This window comes from Capronia coronata (genome assembly GCF_000585585.1).
Source record: "Capronia coronata CBS 617.96 chromosome Unknown acBCG-supercont1.11, whole genome shotgun sequence".
Lineage (NCBI taxonomy): Eukaryota > Fungi > Ascomycota > Eurotiomycetes > Chaetothyriales > Herpotrichiellaceae > Capronia > Capronia coronata.
In genome coordinates this window covers 1,391,912-1,411,065 of record NW_006912903.1, presented here as the reverse complement: position 1 = coordinate 1,411,065, position 19,154 = coordinate 1,391,912, and the positions used below count along the sequence as shown (strand labels likewise).

At 52.5% G+C, this 19,154-nt stretch overlaps 7 protein-coding genes across 7 annotated transcripts; 4 read left to right on the top strand and 3 right to left on the bottom strand.

The window, feature by feature from the left end:
* Positions 1-2,268: 2,268 nt before the first annotated feature.
* Positions 2,269-5,229, top strand: A1O1_09272 (uncharacterized protein; the record flags this gene model as incomplete). The annotated part of the gene is made up of 2 exons (XM_007730128.1): positions 2,269-2,847; positions 2,917-5,229. 2 exons carry the CDS (start codon positions 2,269-2,271, stop codon positions 5,227-5,229), a joined length of 2,892 nt encoding a protein of 963 aa, XP_007728318.1.
* A 426-nt stretch (positions 5,230-5,655) lies between these two features.
* Positions 5,656-7,914, bottom strand: A1O1_09271 (uncharacterized protein; the record flags this gene model as incomplete). Its single annotated transcript, XM_007730127.1, has 1 exon — positions 5,656-7,914. The coding sequence occupies one exon, from the start codon at positions 7,912-7,914 to the stop codon at positions 5,656-5,658; it is 2,259 nt and encodes a 752-aa protein (XP_007728317.1).
* A 753-nt stretch (positions 7,915-8,667) lies between these two features.
* On the top strand, positions 8,668-9,305 carry A1O1_09270 (uncharacterized protein; the record flags this gene model as incomplete). The annotated part of the gene is made up of 2 exons (XM_007730126.1): positions 8,668-8,704; positions 8,767-9,305. 2 exons carry the CDS (start codon positions 8,668-8,670, stop codon positions 9,303-9,305), a joined length of 576 nt encoding a protein of 191 aa, XP_007728316.1.
* A 43-nt stretch (positions 9,306-9,348) lies between these two features.
* Positions 9,349-11,942, bottom strand: A1O1_09269 (uncharacterized protein; the record flags this gene model as incomplete). Its single annotated transcript, XM_007730125.1, has 3 exons — positions 9,349-9,597; positions 9,652-11,750; positions 11,798-11,942. 3 exons carry the CDS (start codon positions 11,940-11,942, stop codon positions 9,349-9,351), a joined length of 2,493 nt encoding a protein of 830 aa, XP_007728315.1.
* Positions 11,943-12,339: 397 nt separating this feature from the next.
* On the top strand, positions 12,340-13,765 carry A1O1_09268 (uncharacterized protein; the record flags this gene model as incomplete). The annotated part of the gene is made up of 7 exons (XM_007730124.1): positions 12,340-12,483; positions 12,537-12,680; positions 12,737-12,895; positions 12,951-13,067; positions 13,113-13,283; positions 13,339-13,493; positions 13,546-13,765. 7 exons carry the CDS (start codon positions 12,340-12,342, stop codon positions 13,763-13,765), a joined length of 1,110 nt encoding a protein of 369 aa, XP_007728314.1.
* Positions 13,766-14,064: 299 nt separating this feature from the next.
* A1O1_09267 (uncharacterized protein) lies at positions 14,065-16,041 on the top strand (the record flags this gene model as incomplete). Its single annotated transcript, XM_007730123.1, has 5 exons — positions 14,065-14,182; positions 14,242-14,361; positions 14,416-15,275; positions 15,433-15,529; positions 15,761-16,041. The coding sequence occupies 5 exons, from the start codon at positions 14,065-14,067 to the stop codon at positions 16,039-16,041; spliced, it is 1,476 nt and encodes a 491-aa protein (XP_007728313.1).
* Positions 16,042-16,886: 845 nt separating this feature from the next.
* Positions 16,887-18,836, bottom strand: A1O1_09266 (uncharacterized protein; the record flags this gene model as incomplete). The annotated part of the gene is made up of 3 exons (XM_007730122.1): positions 16,887-17,615; positions 17,671-17,767; positions 17,821-18,836. The coding sequence occupies 3 exons, from the start codon at positions 18,834-18,836 to the stop codon at positions 16,887-16,889; spliced, it is 1,842 nt and encodes a 613-aa protein (XP_007728312.1).
* Between the last annotated feature and the right edge of the window lie 318 nt (positions 18,837-19,154).

Here is a 19,154-nt window from a genome sequence, read left to right as displayed (position 1 = left end):
TTGTAAAGTCAGGCTATGCCAAATGTGCAACGGCGGCCGGTAACCCCGAACATCCGGCACCATTCTCGTCGACGGCGAGCAGTGTCGCAGTTGTCTCCCCCTGCAAAGAACCCGGGTCTATTGTCTTTGTGCAAGCCCAGCACGGGCCCTTGCGTGCTCGGTTACAGAACGAGTCAATGCGTCCATGAGGCGATTACCCAACAAAATTGGATTCTGGCTCCTACATAACAGCATGTGGTTGCAGGAGCCGGACTCAACACAGCCTCGTTGGGACTGCAGGACCCTATTTCCGAGAGATATCCAGACCGGGGAAGATCTGGGGCATACTATGGGTGTCTCGACTGTTGCAGGCTCATGGAGCTGTTGGCGGTAGGGTCGAGGCACCTCCAGCAAAGCCCAATCCTCCTCCGCCGGTTTTCTCCAACGCAGGGCCATGGCGATCTTTGATGCGATGCTGGCATCTATGTCCTGTCGTGCAGAATGTTAAGTTGTTCCTTGGCATTGAGACCGGTGGTCCAATTTGCAGCGGTAGCGGCGAATCAGTCCCGGCTGTGGCGCTCAGCCTGGTCCGTGATACTCGTCAAAACTCGGTTCTGTGAACGACGATATACAGCCGAAGCCATGTGGTAGACTCTTCACAGACACGAACATAGTTCGTGGAGCCAGCAGCCGAGGAGCCAGCGCCGGGGAATCAGCTATTTGGACCGAAGTAGGGTACCTATGGAGACGGAAAGAGTTCTCGAACTTCGGCGTCTTGGACAACATAAAAAATTGATGTCAAGTTAGCCTGGTCGTGAGAGTCCGATGTTGTCCGTCATGACATCGGAACGATGTCCCGTGCCTGGTCTGTACTCTATAACCCTGCAGTGTTGTAATGCACGGGGCCGTACATAGTACTACACACTTCCTATCGTTTGTGACCTCCGGGCCGAGAAGTTCAGAGATATCACTGGTCCATGTAGCGTACTGAGATACGGAAAAAACATGCTGAAACAAAAGGTCGGAGCGTCGAGCAATCCATATACGAAGGCCCTTTCCTGTCAAATGGAGGTTCAGATACACGCTTTACCGTCAGTCTACCTTAGGCTGGGTGACTGTTGTACAGACTACCTACTTAGCCAAGCAACCACTAGTGCATACCTCTGCGGGCTTGGGTGGTTGGTAGATGATGGCAATAGCCTAGTGTCAAGGGTCGCGATGGCATTTCTACCCTTGCTGTCTAATATCCTATTGAAATTCCACTGGCATTATTCATCCATTACTAGGTCAAGGGCATAGATGGATCATTGGTCGACACCCTGGTCACCACTATCGCCAGGAAGACCGCACGGACAGTATCATCATATTTCGGGTGAAATTCGCGCGAAGTCCCGACGATGTCTGGATGCCTCTGTTTGAACTCATCAAGATTTGATTCCAGAACCTCCGAGAGCATCACATTGTGCTTGCAGTTTGCGGACTGTGGCGAGAAGAAGAGACCAGCTCTCGCCTAGACTTGCAGACAAGATCACTAAGGCCATGATGTGCTGGTAGAGTTTGAGGAAACCTCCGGTTCTCGTATTTGTGTACGGTGGATACTCTACCAAAAGTGGTATATAGTGGAGCCAACTGTGGAGTCGACCAACTAGGAAATATCCACCCGGTGGTAGTAGTAGGGACTCTGTACATTATTGTTGTTATGATCGGTATCGTCTAGTCTCGTTGCTCATGCGACTATCACAGAGTAGTGCTACTGTGGTAGATGTTTCAACATCCGTGTGTAGACATGGTCGTGTGCACAGGCCATATCTCACCCAATGTAGACAGACTGAGGACAAACGGCGACTGCCTCCTCTCGCCCTATTCATCACACCACTGCCATAACCTGTAGACATATACAGCTCAGCGACGGGCTAGTTCGCCCTCGGCACCACTTACGACCATTCCTTTCGTCTCCATAACGTAGAAGTTGGGCAAAATGTTAGCTCCCTCCTTCCAAATCGGTACAGTTTCTCCGGCCTCCCCCACAAGACCCTGTTGGGGATCTACTACTGGCACCCAATATCTGTGGCAACAAGCAAGCACCTAATGAGGCATTGAGCGAAAGCGCACAAAGGACAAAAGTTCGATGAGGCTCTGGCCACCAATCGGCCCCCCACTTATTTTGCTTTCTAGACACGGGCAGCAGAGTGCAAGACCTACAAAATGTAGCCCAAGAATCTCCCATGTGCACCGTAATGATGTAGCTATCAGTGTGAATCTCTCGTGAGCAAATACAGTGCGAACATGATGTCGCCGGCCCCAAAGGAGGGGCATCTTCTTCGAGGGCGTCAGCAGCCATCAATAACAGTCGGCAGCCGATCACAGATCCCAGAGCCGAAATTAGAGCCGCATTCGAACCCAGAAGCAAGGCCATTACCAGGCCCAGAGTCAGTACCAGCGGTAGAATCAGAATCAGAATCAGAATCGCAGCCACACTCACAGCCAGAGCCAAAGCCTGTGCGAAAGCCAGAGCGAAAGCCAGAGCCTGTATCCCCGGGGCAAACGATACCTCGTTATTTCGGCTCGTTTGATTCTAGCAATGCGGCATCTGAGGTTGCCTTTGGCGCGCATGTCTCGCGGCAAGGCTCTACCAACTCGCGAACGTCTCTGGTCAGATCCAACAGAGAGTCGGAGATGGATGTATTCAAGTCGGAGGTCAGGCTTCTTTACCTACGCCAGGTGCAGTTGGAAAAGCGGTGGGCAGACGACGTGGCACCAGAAGGAGTCTTATTGAAGTCAAGTCGGGGGAATTACATCTGCCAGCCTCGCGACCTACCGACACGTAGCGGAGGCTTCTACCAGGAAATGAGAAAGCTAAATGTCAAGGTATGCAGTTTCGCCCACTGCGATGCTCCACTGCCCCTACCCGTCAAACAGTCCTAACGCACTTTCTAGGTAGCCATGACAGTCCGGACACCTATGATACAAATGTTCCTGGACACATGCAAGCTGAAGTATATGCCCTATATTCACGGGCAAAAAATCGGCATCATCGACACCATCAACGGCCTCGCGCCGGTCCATCGGCATCATTACGCTGTATTTGTCCGTGACCCGGGCATGCTTGTCGTCTGGGACGAGGAACCTACAGAGATCGTGAATCGGGCTACGGGCTTGGAGAAGTACCTTGTCGACATGTCCTGGGCCCGGCACTTGGAGGATGAGAGTGGATTACAATTCGATGTCCTAAACACAGCCATCGGTGAGGCTCCCAACTCTCAAGAAGCAACCCCACAAGTGACAAATACCACGATTGCGGACGAAAGAGGACAGTCCGGGGATGACCCCCGGCCGACTATGCTGTGGCAACCTCTGGTGGTCGGCTGCACCGGGATATTGACTATCTACTGTCTCTCGACTGGGTGGAGGGCGATTGCGGTCGAGATCAAATATGATCACAGCTGGACTCGACTAGCACTCGTGATTGTCACTCCCCTGCAATTGTGGCTCGGTTGGTTCTTTTTCATGACCGTCGTTAGCATCGTCGCTCAGATGTTCGGTCCCGTTCGTCAAGTAGCCCACAACTCCAAGTTCTACTCTGCAGTGCCCTCCAAGCGTCTCAAGGACAACTTCCCTCATGTGACAATACAATGCCCTGTCTATAAAGAGGGTCTCGAAGCCGTCATCAAACCTACAATGGCCTCGGTACGAAAGGCTATCTCTACGTATGAGCTCCAGGGCGGCACAGCCAATATCTTCATCAACGACGACGGCATGCAACTGATCTCTGACGAGGATGCCCGAAAGCGAGTCGAGTTCTACGAGGACAACAATATCGGCTGGGTCGCACGGCCCAAACATGCTCCAAAGGGAGATGCCAATGGGCAGAATGTTTTTATTCGCGCAGGCAAGTTCAAAAAGGCCTCGAACATGAACTATTGTCTCAATGTCAGCACCCGTCTGGAAGATAAGTTGGTCGAGGTGGAGCGGCGGCCTAGTTGGAATCAGGCGGATGAGGAAAGACTATATGCATCCTGCTTCAAGCAGGTTATCCTGGAAGATCAAGGTCGAACCTGGGGTGCGGGCAACATCCGCATAGGCGATTACATCCTACTTATCGACTCTGACACTCGTGTTCCCGAGGACTGCTTACTCGACGCCGTCTCGGAAATGGCTACTCCGGAGGTGGCCATCATCCAATTCTCCTCGGGTGTTTTGAACGTCACCACGAGCTTCTTCGAACGCGCCATTACCTTCTTCACCAATCTCGTCTATACATCTATTCGCTTCGCTGTCGCTTCTGGCGACGTCGCTCCATTTGTCGGTCATAACGCCCTGCTCCGGTGGACTGCAGTCCAAGACATCCGATATACAGACAAAGATGGAGTCGAGAAGTACTGGGCCGAGAATACTGTTTCGGAAGACTTCGATATGGCACTAAGGTTACAATCGCTCGGCTATATCATCCGATATAGCACCTACTGCGGTGATGAATTCAAAGAAGGCGTTTCTCTTACCGTCTATGACGAGCTGGAGAGATGGGAGAAGTATGCTTACGGCTGCGCCGAGTTACTCTTCCACCCTTTCTATAAATGGCCGGTCAGGGGGCCATTTACACCCCTGTTTCGGAGATTTATTACCAGTCGCATTAACTGGACTGGGAAACTCACGATCATGTCGTACGTCGGGACATATTTCGCAATCGGGTCGGCCTGGATCGTTACTCTTCTCAACTACTTTCTAATCGGCTGGTTCAATGGCCACCTCGACAAGGACTACGAAGAGAGTTTCAATCTTTACTTTGGCCTGGTGGTCGTCTTCCAGGGTGCCGCCACCGTCTCTTTAGCCGTACTGCGATACCGGACAGAAGATCGCTCGCTACTCAGCTCCCTCGCCGAAGGTATGACCTGGATGCTGGTCCTAACTATGTTCATTGGTGGCCTCTCGCTCCACCTGTCCGGGGCTCTGATCCGCTATCTATTAGGTATCGACATGTCATGGGGCGCCACGGCCAAGGAGGCCACCGACACGTCCTTCTTCCGCGAGATTCCTGTCATCATCAAAAAGTTTAAGTACACTTTCATCTACTGTATCCTCTCTATCGCCATGATCCTCACGCTTGCCGGCATCGGGCCTCTCGGTGCACTGGTTCCTCACGATTGGAGGATCAACAGCTTCATCGCGCTCTACCCCCAGCTGATCCTGGTCGCTATGCACTTTCTATGCCCCTTGATATTGAATCCTGGGTTGATGCATTTTACCTTCTAGTATCGTTAGAGAATATAATCTAATTTCCTTCTTCTCTTCACATACGTATCCTCATGTACTTTTCTCTGTTCATTGCATGTATTGTGTCCAACTCTCTGCTACTCATATCGCTATGTGGACTTCAAGAGCAGTGGTGCAGTTTTACGGACGGAGGTCAGCACAAGGCTGAGTGGGTCAGGGGGGTTTGACATAGGTGGGCCTCTAGTTGCGAACTTGATATGATGTTATTATAACACCACATTCCTATTTGAATAATCCACACCCCCCGGACTGTGACTGCATCAGTAACCGATCGTCTCACCCAGGTATTATGTTCGAATGATATCCAGATATGTAATCATGTCATATAATCCTGATTGCGTATTCTATCGTATGCAAGGATCGGTTTCACTGAGCTAAGACCCATTGCGCCTCTCCATGCCTGTTCTACAATTTGGATCTAATCCCTTCCAACCGGAATTTGACATCTTTGAGCGCCTTGGTCATCGGCTTCCAGTCATCAAATTGCGCCAACAACTCTTGCGCTTCTTCCTGTAATTCTTTCTTCACGTAATCTTCCTCTAAGATCCCTCGCATCGCAAACGGCAAGATGTACGGATTTGTTCCGCTGTTGCCGATTGGTCTTCTGGACACCGGCACGTCTGGGAAAGCATTCGTCTCCAAAGCAAAAGCAATTGCGATGTCATAAACCGCATCGTCTTCGTAAATCCGTGAATGGCCCTCACCGCCATATAAACTCCCTGCTAAAGGCGACGACAACTCTCTGATTAGCCCATGATCCGGCACGCCAACATTGCGCAACTTCAACGAGAAGCCGACCAGATGTGCGAGGAAATTGGGCGTGTGGATTCTCGAGTCGATGAAAACTGCTCTATAGATATGGGGATGGGATATTGGTGCGTATATGGACGATTCCATGGACACGAGCTGGTCGTCGATACTGCCGACAAACGTCAACTTGACCAGTCCGGATCTCAACACAACGTCGAGCGCGGAGGCGTATTCCTTTGACACCTTGCTGTTGGGGTCGGAAAATTCGAAAAGTTCACCGGCCGAACCGCTGATCCATCGTGACTTGTACTCTTGAAAGGGGCCCATATTGACTCCCGCCATCGCGCAGATACCCACCCGCGCAGCACTGATACATCCAAATTGCAGTAGCTTCGCCACCAGCATAATAGCGACCGGAACTCCTTGACTGTGGCAGGCTATCATGACGAAGTCAGATCGGCGAATTTCGTCGATCCAATTGAGCAGCAACTTCCACAGCAGTTCCACCCTCTCAGCGATCCGGCCCTCACCTTCGAGAGCAGCGCTCTTGACCTCGCAGTCATAGCCATGGTTTCGAGTCCACTTCTTGATACATTTCGCAGCCATGTCAGCGAATTTGATAGATGTGCCAGTAGGTTGGCCCAGAACGGTTCTAATAAGGGGTGCAGGGAAATAACCATGGACGCCAATAGCGAGGGCATTTTTAATCCGCGGAGGATTGCGGGTAAGGGACAAATGTGTGAGCTCAGGCTCCTTTGTATAATAGAGGAGTCTTGCAAGTTGCTGCAGGATCGAAGGAGTTTCTTCATAATTTAGTGTCGCTTTTATTGGGGGCAACAATAAATTGGGAGATTCCATCTTCGACGGCGCTGGAGATGCTGTACGAGGCGTCCCGACCTCGATCGGATCCCGTGAGGCGGCAGCAGCAGTGGAAGTTTCGAGTTTTGTGGCCGAGTCATCGATCGAGGCTGAGGGCTTTCTCTGCAATTTCAATGATTTGGGTGCCTGTCGTTGGTCTGCAAGTGCCTGCTGCAACCCGACGACTTTATGAGCCACGGCAGGTTTGGTCGACTCTTCCTGTAGTGAGATCGAAGCACGTCTCGGCCTCGTCTGTGATGGAGTGTCAGACACAGCAATTTCCCCCACATGTGGCTCGTTTTCCGTCTGCATTGACGAAGGCCTCTTCTTGTCTCGAGACCAGAATACCCAGCCCGAAGATTTCGTGCCATCCTCCCGAAGTCGTGGAGGTGGCGCAGTCTCCAGGGACGATGCTTGGGAGGTTGACTTGGAATTTGATATGCCTGCGGGAATGGCAAGACTTTCCGTCTGCCCTTTCGTCGCCTCAGGACTTTCACTCACAGGTGAAGGCGCATTATTTGGGGAAGGTCCATCCATCTTCGTTGGCCTGTCAGATGTGTTGCCGGACCACATGTAATACCAGCTTCTCTTGTTATTAACATTCAAGCCTTCTTCCTTTGGCTGCTCGTCCGTTGCCGACTGCGCATCGGACATTCCGGCTGTTGAAGTAGGGGGTGTAGGCGCCGGTATCGTTCCCGGTTTAAGGGCGGGCTGCTGTACCTCACCACCGGCCGCCTCAGACGTTGCGGCATCTCTTCTCGATAACCAACCCAGCCATGTGCTCTGGGATGCTTGTGTTTGCTCGCCCTTGCTGGGAGGCTTGATATCTTCAGCTGGAGGTGTTGAACCACGCTCCTGCTGGTCTGTCTTTTCTGGTCGTTCCTCTGCGGTCCTGCTAGGGCCCTCCTCTGCTGACTCGCCATTGGCGCTGCGTGAAATATCCGACTGCGATCTCTTGCTAGAAGACGGTGAAGCCGATTCAGAAGTGGCGTTCACTATCGTAGTAGTTGCATTGACCGGGAGGGATCGGTTGGCATTAGATCTTCCGAGGGTCATTGCCAGAGAAGGCGACCTTGTACTCCGAGCTTTTTCCTTGATGATTGACGCCGTCTCTTTAGCGGTGCTACTGGCGGACGATACAGTCTCTCGAGCGACCTCTGCCAGAGGCGAAGTCTTACGAGGCCACGTCCGAGTGATCCATGACTGTTTCTGCCGTGAGTCGGTGATGACTTTGCTCGGAGGTTGCTTACTGGTTTGTGTTCCCTCTGAGGAGAAGTCCCAATGTTCTGTGCGGGTGTAGCAGGTGGTGAGTCCGCAGGGAGGGGCGTATTTACAGCCTGCGCTTGGGTTGCCGAAAGGTCTTCACTAGGGTTGGTCTTCTGGCGTTTCAAAGGCCTCGCGGGCGCCATCAGCCCTCCGACAGAGCGGCAACAGGGATGTGGAGCAGGAAGAAGAGATGGCTCCAAGCCGGATCGTCAAGAGGAGAGCACAGTGTGTATCCAGCAGGTATATCCACAGGATGGTGACTGTGAGGTGGTGTTGAAGTTGATGATGAGCCGGAGGCTGGCAGCCAGCCGCCTGTCCCTTTACTCCTCCGTAGTATGCGGCTACGTCACTTGTTCACCGCCCGCATCAGCCAATAATAACAAACAACAATTCAGCCACGAATTGCCATCCACTGAAAAGTTGTGGCAGTTGTGGCAGTACTTCAAGTTTCGCCAAAGAACAGGCATATCCGCTCCAGGTATCATCCTGTGCTGAAGCGTACTTCAAAAAAGGACACTTTTGCCATATTCGGTGTCTGGCTCTATGGCGAAGACAGGCAAAGTCAAGCAGAATCCTACTGGTATGGCCATGGATGTTTTTCTGCGCAAAAATATATCATTCTCCATACTGACTGATGAAAAGCAAACCCGAGATCTCGAGCGTCAAAGAGAGCCACTTCTCCATCCGTTGATTTGGACAGATCCCTTCGAGACGCTCCCCGGGCTTCAGATGCCACACCTGTCCTGTCAGCCCGTTCAAATGGCAGGGTAACTAAGTCAAAGCCGAAGCAAAAACAGTTGAGCCGGGGTCAAAAGAAAAGGCATGAAAAGGGACTGGCACGGGCAGAGGCTGTCCAGGACCGGTTAGCCAAGAAGTTAAACGATGCGTCAGGAAAGCTCAAAAAGATCCGGGAGAGGAAAGGGATGTGGGACGAGGTGAACGGCACCACCAAGCTGGAACAGACGAGGGAAGTTCTCAGTGCACACGTGGACAGGCCAGAAGAGAACGAGTGGGAAGACGAACCCATGCAAGAGGAGGAGGTCTTTCGGAAAGGCCAATTAAAGGTCGTGGAGGGGGTGATTGTGCCCTCGACAGCGCCTGTGAACAAATTGCTCGTTGTTGATCGAACACCCTCTGCGCCAATATCGGATGTGGAAGACGAGGCGGACAAGATTACATGAACGTCGCCTAGCAGCCAGCAGCCCATTTCAACTTTCAACATGTCTATCTCTTGGGCCGCAGCTGAGTGAGCATCCTTTCGATCTCCACCAATTGCTGTCCGTTGGCCTTGTCTCGGAGCGACTCCAGGGCAGTGCTGTCTTTTGCCTTCAAGGCTTCCTCGCCAGCCTTGACAATCATGCCGCATTTGATCCACATCTCGATCCTCTCTGGCGGTTGCAGGCCAGTACATTTTGGGATGAACGAGGAAGCAAGTCGCGTATTGCCTGCCCCGAGGACTTCGTTGTAGAAGGGCTAGAGAAGGTATCAGCTGAGGCACGGTCTAAGTTTCAAGGGACCACGACATACCTCCCAACCAATAGGCGACTTTTTGTTCTTACCAATTTCCTCCACCTCACCCCAGAGGCGAGCAGCAGTCAAAGCTCGAAGACGAACCCACCACCAAGTCTTTTCCGGGACTCTGAACTCACTTTGAACCTTGGCCGCGCGTTTGCTGTAACCGGATTTGACGAGGCGGAACATTGTTTCATTGACACTCAGACCAACATAGCTGCCGCTGCTGTCGGTGATATCCTTGTCAAACGCCTCCTGCATCTTGAGCAATTGCACTGCTTCCGCGAGGATTCTGCTATGGAGGACGGCTGTCGGATCTTTGGTGTCCGTTAGAAGTCGGGCTGCTAATCTGAGCTTATCAATGACTGCTTGCACCTGTGGCTGCTGCATCGCCTCTTCGAGCAAGAGGTTCGAACCTTGCACAGGCCTGTCGTCTTGATAGTACAGATCCTTTAGCAGCTCCCGGTCTTCTGTTCTCGCCGAGCTCTCCACCAGCGCTGCAGCAACGGGTCGGTCACTGATGGTTCGGAGGAAGGCGGCCAAAGGGAGTTTCTTCTTCAGCTCCAGGAGCACGAAAACGATGAGGTCTGGATCCCCTGATTCAATGGCTTTATCAAGGGCGACTTCATCTTCTTCCATGTTGAGTAATAACGGTACTTGCTTTCCGGCTCTTGGCTCGTGATTGAGCAGGCTTGTTGCAAGATGGCTTCGACCTTCGTCGTAGGCAGCTTGGGCAATGGTCTCAAAGGAGATGCCTAGCTTGCCGCGCAACCGTTCCACCACAATCTCTCGGATAGAATCATCGTCTGCGGATGATGCCCTAACTTTCTGGCTTGCCCAATGGACATAGATCTTGTTCAAGGGCAGATGCAGGAATTCAGACAGTTTGATCGCCAGAAGATATTCCCGTCGATTGACTAGTCGTGCAATGAGCCTCTCTGGCGTCAGTCGTAGGTACTGTTCATATGACAGATGAAGGCCGATGCGGTAGTCTCGAACTGCATTCATCACCCTAAGATCTTCGCACATGTCGACAAATTCGTCACTGCTGTAGAGATCAAGCACTGATTTGCCAAACGAAGCGGCACGGAGCAACTGCTTCTGTAGGCTTGGATTGAACTCGTGACCAGCTGCTCGAATACATGTCTCAACTGCTTCTGGAAGGTTTGGTTTGATCCGCTGTATGTTTTCGTCCGCCTTGGGCGATTTCTTTTCCAGGAGCTCGATCGAGTCGAGCAACACAGACGCGGCCGAGCTTGACCCAAGTTTGAAGACCTCTTCTAAAGAGTCTGGCACCTTACGAAGGAATTCGCAAGCTTCGTTAGTGATCAGGCGGACGCCGTCAATGTCGGGCACAACGTGCACTTGGTCATCGTAGTAAAATTTCACGGCGGCGCCGTCGGGTCCGACCATGTGGATCTCATCCTCCCAGGCCAGGAGCACCGAGTCGTTTCCACACCAGTAGATTTGAGTCGGTGTTGTTTTCGCCTTCGAATCATATTCACTGTACTTGTTCTGGAAGTCACTCCCTACCACCCAGACTTTGCCGTCCTCTGTGAACAACGCCGCGAACCTTCCGTTTGGCGAGACGCTGACATGCTTGAACGGTCCGTCAGAAAGGCCCCTGTCCTCGGCTTCGGAGGCATCGACAACATAGATGGTCTTGTTGACTGCCAATAATACCTCGACAGATCTGGACAGGGTGTAGGCTGGCGGAATCAATGACCAGGAGTGAACCTCGCCCTCAGGTGGCTGTGCAAGTAGCCTAGGTCTCGGTTCGTCGAATGATGACACGGCTACCAGAGCGTTGTTGGAGAGTAGGGCGACCAAGCCATGAGACCAAAATTGGCAAGACTTCACACCAAACTCCTCAGCGCCGTGGCCTAATGAGAACGGTTGAAAGTCGCCATGGAGGCCGAAGTAGCAATGCACCGTACCATCCTCGGTGACTACCAACAGCCTCTCATCATCTGACCAGCCGAGTCCTCTGACGGGCCCCTTCTCCCAGTTGATGTTGCTGATGAGTTTCCCAGAGGATGAATAGATGTCGATGGTTGGTTTAGTTGCCTGGCCTGTCCGATAGCGAGCAATCTTTGCCGCATCCCGCCATAACGCTGTAGAAGAGTTGGTTCAGGTGTGCGGCAACCAGGAGTCCTCTTACCTAAAGCCCCGCCGTAGGGCGCGCCAGCCACCAGATAGTTCTCGAGCTCGAGATCCGGGTCAAAGATTGACTCGTACAGCTGGACTTTCTGGTAGAATTGATCGCCAACCTTTTCCCAGCCAGCCCTGGGATTGTTGGTGGTCATGGAGATGCACAGTCCATCAGATGCCGATGCTCTGATACAGCGTAATGAGGAGTAAGGCTGAGGGAACAAAGATATCAACTTCGAGCGAGATTCAGTGTCGTTGGTTGCCGGAGGTTGTATGAGAGGCTTACTTTGGCTAGCACCACAGGATGTCATAAAGCAGCGTCATCTCTCACCCATATTCATCTCTACTCGCTCTTGGCATGTTGTTGATGCACGTGACCCGCCCTGGACTTCAATCAACCATCAACCAGCTGCTTCGTCCAGATGCATAGAGTTGTCTACCTGCGTAACCAGATGGTTAGCACAGTTCAGTACCTAGAAATGCCGGCACAGGACAGTCACAAACGATAGTCATTTCTCAAACAATGAACGGCTCCCCCCACGGACAATCATCATGGCAGCCCAGAGCTTTGTCGACCGCGTCGAAGACATGACAGACCTGGAGTTGGCAATGCTCCTCAGTCTGATTGCACAGCACCACTGTCTGATTGAGGTTCAAGACGATCTCGTAGACAACCTTGCTGCAGAGTTGTCCCTGGTATGGATTTCGGGGTTATATACTGCACCTTACGACACTGACTGATGGCCTAGATTGCCCGAGATGTCTTCAACCTTTCATATATCATCCTAGAGCGGGCAGACCTGCAATCTGTCGACCAGTTCGTCGCTGCGATTCTGGAAGATAGTGGCGATGCTGTTGACTCAACGGATCTTCCCAATGACGACGCTAACCAGGTACGCTTCTCTGCTTCGATGCTTTGATCCGGCAATACTGATTGATTGACTTCCAGATCGGCATGGTTCACTCCAAACTCACGGGGTCCAGTTATCGGGCAGCATCGTCGATACAGGCTGACCAGTTTCAGTCCGATAGCCGGAAGGTTGTCAATGTGGTCATAGTGAAAGATTTCAACTTTGCCGAAGAGGATGTCCAGATCCAAGTCCTTGAGGTATGCTTATGCCTTCATCGAGGGAGAGAGCGGCCGTGACTAAAGACGCTAGTAGCTCATCCGGAAACGAAGAATATACAGTCGAACAACGGTTCATGTTGCCGCGAAAATGTTTCTGCTGCTTCCGATTGTGTCCAGTTCGTCAAAGCATGTCCGGCTGAACCAACACCTCGTAAGACCATTGGCAAATTCGTGTAATGTATACTGATGTTGATAGAACGACCGTATTTTCATGTCCCATTACCATGAAATGGACGACGGCTTTCCAAATCTCGAGGAGATGGGTAGTTTAGGTCATTCCGATGACGACGACTCTGCGTATTCAGATTCTGGCTCACCCATTGCGCAACGTGCGGGGGCGATCATGAGTCGACGGGTTGATGCAGAGGTACCGCAGCCTGGTCTTTCAGTGCCCAAGGATGTCTGCTGAGCATTTCTTCTAGTTGATCACCCAGCTCCGGGCTCAAGGAAAGCGGGCCACGGTTACGCCTGAAATCCGGCGATACCTCCAAGATATTGTGGCCTTTCTGCGAATGGCCAGGGGTGTCGATGGAGGAGTCACGCCTTACGCGACAACTCTGTTCCTTGCCCTGGCAAAGTTGGCATCACCGTACCGGATCCCGACCATGTTTGGCTGATTCTGTCTGCAGGTACCTTGCGCCGTTTCACGGCATAGGTTATGTGACGCCCGCTCTCGTCGCTTTGGCCGCGAAGAAAATATACCCTCATCGCCTGATAATAGCATCTCCAGAACGGGAGCGCAGTACGCAATACGGCACCGATGTGGCCACAGCTCGAGAGCTGTTAAGAGACCTTAACCCACACAAGGTAATTCAGCAAGTACTTGATACAGTCGAATGCCCGACCTGAGTTGGTGTTCCACAAAGTCAGAAACGCAATGGTCAGTATGGTAGACCGTCTTTGTGCAGTATATTTTCTAACAAGCCAAGTCCAGGCGCGTTTGAACTACTCACTTCTTGCGCAGCCTTACTGTATAGAGGCGTGTCTAAACAACGAGTGATTAATACTCTCCAGCCCGCATTCTGTCTCAGTCTTGACACTTTCTTGTTCAAACCCATTCCATCTCAAAATCAACAAAGGTATCCGCTTGTTCCATCACCAGTTCAATCCATACTTCTTACTACCTTACGGCAGTATCTGCAACTACAATGTCGTCCCCGGCGGATGCGCTCGGCATCAAACGAAAGTTGAGTCCAGACTCGGAGACTTCGGCGCAGCCCGTCTCGAAACAGCAGAGAGGATCACCTGCGACGATACCGAGCACAGGTGAGTTCCACACTCCCTTTCCAGTCTGCTAATCCGATCGAGACTGACTTTCGTCGTAGCATTAAGTTATCCAGTCCGTTCTCGCGACGACGACGATAACCCGGGCACAAACCGCAATGTGGCAGCAGGCAACGTCGCAGAGCAGCAGCCGAGTTCCAATGAAGAGCGTGGAGACACAGGTATTTCTTCCCCATCATCAACTGATGATTCGATTCATCTAACGACTGCAACAGAAACATCTTCCTCGGCCAGTGCTCGTGGCGACATGGGAGAACTAGGGCCAGGCATCAACGTGTCCACGGGCTCCATCGCAGAAGAACATAACATTGACGAAGAAAACCGTCAGACTCCGCTTACAACTGACGATGCAGCTAAAGCTCACGCCGATAAGATCAAGGCTGCCACCACCAGACTTTTGGACCTCGGTCGAAATCGAAGAATTCAAGCTATTTTCCAGGAGGCAGAACAATCGAACCCTAGCCTGCATCCTCGATCAACCACGATGCAAGAGTCAGGATCACAAGTCCATCAGGAGCCGGGAGCTCGCATGGAGCAAGTGTCACGCCAGAATGCAGAAACAACCACCGGTGCTGGTATGGCCGATATGGCGACGCCGACAACCCTCCCTCTCCCGTCGACTGTCACAACTCAAGCGACCTCTGGAGCTTCAGGAGCCCCGGCCCGTCGAAGAGTCTCACGTCGAGCTAGGACTGCAGTTACGGCTCCGGCTATCACAGCACCTGTCACTGCGCCGGCCGTCCCTGTCCCAGTCCCAGCCATGCCTGCCACACCCGTCCCGGCCTTCGCCAATCCGGTACCCATGGCGCCTGCCCTACCTCTACCGTTTCAGCCAATGCCGGTGCTTCCAGCACTGCTCGACAGCGTAATGGCCTATTTGCCGCCCGACAATGACTCCTACGTCAATCTGCTGACTCCGGCGGAGTTCGAGTCGGTGTCGCAGCAGCATTGGCAACTGCTAGTGCCCCGAGTGCAGGGAAGGTTCAACCCATTCATACTCTATGATGACCAGATTCATTATCTGCCAGGACACAGTGTGGAAGCACGGGTCCAGGCTATGAACCTTGGTCTTTTCGTACGTTTCCAGCTTTCCACCCGTCCCTACAGATGTTCGTTCAAGCGAGAACTGGCTTCTCTCTGCGTCACTTCTGCCGGAACTCGTTCATTCTTGCATGCTGTCGCATTCCTCAGGATACGCGTGGCTCTGACTAACCGCGAGACCATCTCTTTAGATTCCGAGGATCGACATCAGCATAACCAATGTCACGGACCGGTGGATTCATCCAGCACACGGTGAGGACGTTGCCACACTCAGACAACTCATTCCGGGTAAGCATATCCCCTTCCTTTGCCAAACCAGACCATTCCCTTTTTCATCTATCCCTCAGAATCTTGTTGCCCCCTAGCTAGGATCATAGAGCGTTCCATCACGCCGCACAGCGGTCTGAGCCCCATGATGCCGAGCGGAGAAACTGCTGCACAACATCATTCTTGGCCGCAAACACTTGACTCCCGTCCGTATGTGATACAGAGAAAGTGCGAGCTAACTCTTATCTACAGAATACTACAGCACTCAGCTCTTCCTTCACTACCAGCTTCGAACGCTGCGCAATGGGGTCGATCGCGATTTTGCCATTGAATGGTGGTGGCAAGTCACTCCTGAACGGGCCAGCCGTATCCCTGTCACTCATCCCACCAACATGTTAGAGTTCGAGCGCTATGTCTCGGCCTTGAGAGATGAGGTCAGATTCATGGTCGAGCGACGACTTCCCCAGGGCTTCTTCCTTCCTCGGGTGCTGATTGGTCGGTTTTTCGGTCTAGGTTGGTGGAGCCCGGTCTGAGAGACACCTGTGTCGAGATACCCTGACTGTCCAGACATACGCGGAAGTGAGCCAGGAAGAAGAAAATGCGCTCCTCAGGTGGTCAAGTGGAGGGTCCAAGGAAACAACGCGAAGGCTGATTGATGGTGATGTGATGGTAACGGGCAATCAGTCCGCGAATATGTATGAGGGAACGAGGGTCTTCCTCCGCCAGGCAATGGGCGAACGACCTGAGATATGTACTAGTATCATGAGATAGGGTCTGTCCCTCCCGGACAGGTCAGGAGTGTGAATTGCTAAGATGTGTACAAGTAACTTCAAGGAACCAAAATCCTGTTCTCTTCTCTGCCGACAATTGAACCACACGCCTCGTAGTGAGCTATAGCCACCTACTGGTATGTGGGCACCATTGCATAGCATATATCGATCTATCTACATACGATATCACGACTACACCCCAGCATGGCTTCGATCGTAGGCCACCTTTGTTGTAATGCTTGCAAAAGCCCGCCATCTTCGAGCTGCTATCAGTGCTGGTCATCCACACAACTCAGACGTGCAATCAAAACAGAGAAACCAGCTCGCCAGCATAGTGTAACATTCTCAACATGCTACACCCGAAACTCGCTACAAAATCTGAAGGCCCTGGTCTTCTGCTCTCGCCAGAGAACTAATAGCGGGCAACTCGACTAAAGCTAAAGCTCGAACAGAACGCTCAAAAAGCCTTGTTTGAACTCCGGCCTTCTGAGATGAAGGCGAATCGTGACTTGTACATTTCTCTTCCAGCTCTGCAAAGAAACACTGACATCGAATCGATGCCCGCCACCTTCTGAAATGCGATCTATTGGGCGCATGGTGTCAGGTGTTCACGAGCGAGACGCATCCTGACTGGTGACTTCAGGAATCCCGGGGACCATCAAATGTCCAGCATCGGATCGACCAGCGCTTCCATCAAATACAAATGGCCCAGCGTTATTTCTGGGGGTGAGCGGCCCTTCCCCTGCGATGATATGTTCAATATCTGGAGTTTGCGTCCTGGTAGCTTCGAGGTGGACGCCCATCTCGTCCCCATCTGGTTGGTCAGGCATGTCAATACTACCGTTCATGGTATGTAAGCCGACCGAGGCTGGATTTGCAGCGTGTCTCCGTGCCAGAAGTCCGGAGGTTCGAGGTGGCAACGGAGAGGGGTTGTTGTCCGAGTCTCCTTCACGGCTATGTGTAGTCACAGGGAGGTCGTCCGGGACGATATCTGTTGTGGTGATATCGACATCTATGGTATCAATCGCGGCATTCGTGTCTACCTCACTGGCTTCGCTGGTGACATTGCCGTCTGTACGTGGCAGGGCATTGGCATCGGTGTCGTTATTGGTGCCGCCATCTGCATCACCCGTTTGGTTTTCTGCATCGTCTGTATTTTCCATCCATTCATCGATGTCGGATTGAGCAACGTCCACGTCAGCTGTCAAGTCGCTGTATGCCCTGCAGTTCGGGCACTGGAATTGTGGATATGAGCTGTTTCTGCCCTCGAGTAAAGGACGAATGCATTTGTAATGCCAGCAGTGGGCACAGGGAGCCACGAATAAGGCTTGACAAGGCTGTAGGAACAGTCAGCCATCACCAAGATCAGTAGCATGAAGGTCAAATGCTTACCAGAACTGAGCCAAGACAGATGGCACATTCACCACTGTTAGCGTTCGTCGACAACTGGTCCTTGGCGAGGCTTTGTAGTTGCTGATGCCTGCTTTTACTATGACTGGGGTCAGTTTTGGCATGACTTCATCTTGGTGTGGGTGGACGAACTTGAAGTTGTTTGGTTTCTTCTGCCACGCCCGATTGCACTCGATCCGAATTTTGACGCAACGGAAGATCATCTCTTCGCCTCCTCGAAAATCGATACCCAGCTGCACAATATCCCCGTCCTTGATTGGAAACAATCTGGACTCTGTATTTGGCTGGCTGAGCCTAATGTGGTTGAGAAACGTCCCGGAGGAACTGGCGACATCTCTGATCTGCCATTGACCGTCCACAAAGCTGAACTCGCAGTGTTTGCGACTGACCACTTTGGATTTGAAGCCCACAGGCGCGTCGGATGGCGTGTTGGGATTTGCTTCCGGGATCCCTTCTCGCTCCGAGTACCGACCGACTCGGATTATAGACTGTTCGCTGGGCAACGTCCTTGAGATGGGGGCAAATGTGAGAGAGGGCCGGCCATTCCTCATTTCTTGGTGAGGGTAGAAGCGTATGGTAGGCAGTTGATGTTTAGATTCTCCATCGTGTGTGTCTCCCTTGGTCCCCGTTGTCTTTCTTCTCGTGTTCGTGGGCCGCGAGGCAGGCTCTGATCCTTCCGTTACTGCACTATCGGCAGCCGGGTTGCTGGTTGTATTACGTCGAGATGCCGAGTTTCTGTGTCTTGCCATCTCGTCTGTGGTATTCTGCTCGAATGTCTCTGGTCTCGAGTCCACCTCGTCAGCGCCCTGCTGAATTGGGCGTTCTGCAGCCGAAGGGGTCGAGGGACTCGTATCGTCCTGAGAGGTGCTGACCAGACGAGGGTGGATTACTAGCGGGGTCGTAGGCTCGTTCGGCCGTGAAGCACTTCTTCGACGGGTAGTGGTCGGAGGCTCTGCTCGAGTATCGTTGTGGCTGTGAGATCGTTGGAAATAATGCCTCGGAGACCGTGAGGGTTCGCTCGGGCTGGCCCCGCCAGAGGGACGACTGTGTGACAAAGCACGCAGGTAGCTCAGGCCTCGCCGACGAGAAGTGGTTCTATTGAGGTCTGCACCTGGTTGGGAGGTGACAGGGGCAGGCGACGAGATCATGGGATGACGTGAAGGTGGAGAGAGGAGGGACGACGAGGTCTTTGGTGGTGGAACAGGAGTAGTACAGAGAAGCTACCGTACTGTGACAGTGATTGTCAAGCAAGGGTCGTGAGCAGCAGAAAGTGGCAGCAACCAGTCGAGTAACAGCAGCGTGGTCTGGGAACTCCGTCCTGTTGATTGAGTCGCTGTTGCTTCTGAGCCAGAGGTCGGTCAGTTGGACGGGAAGCTGCACTTTGATCTGGGTCAGGTCGCACGCCTGATACAATGAATGATCACGGTGTCACCGCGATCGATGTACGCTCCTGTTTCCTGCGCGCA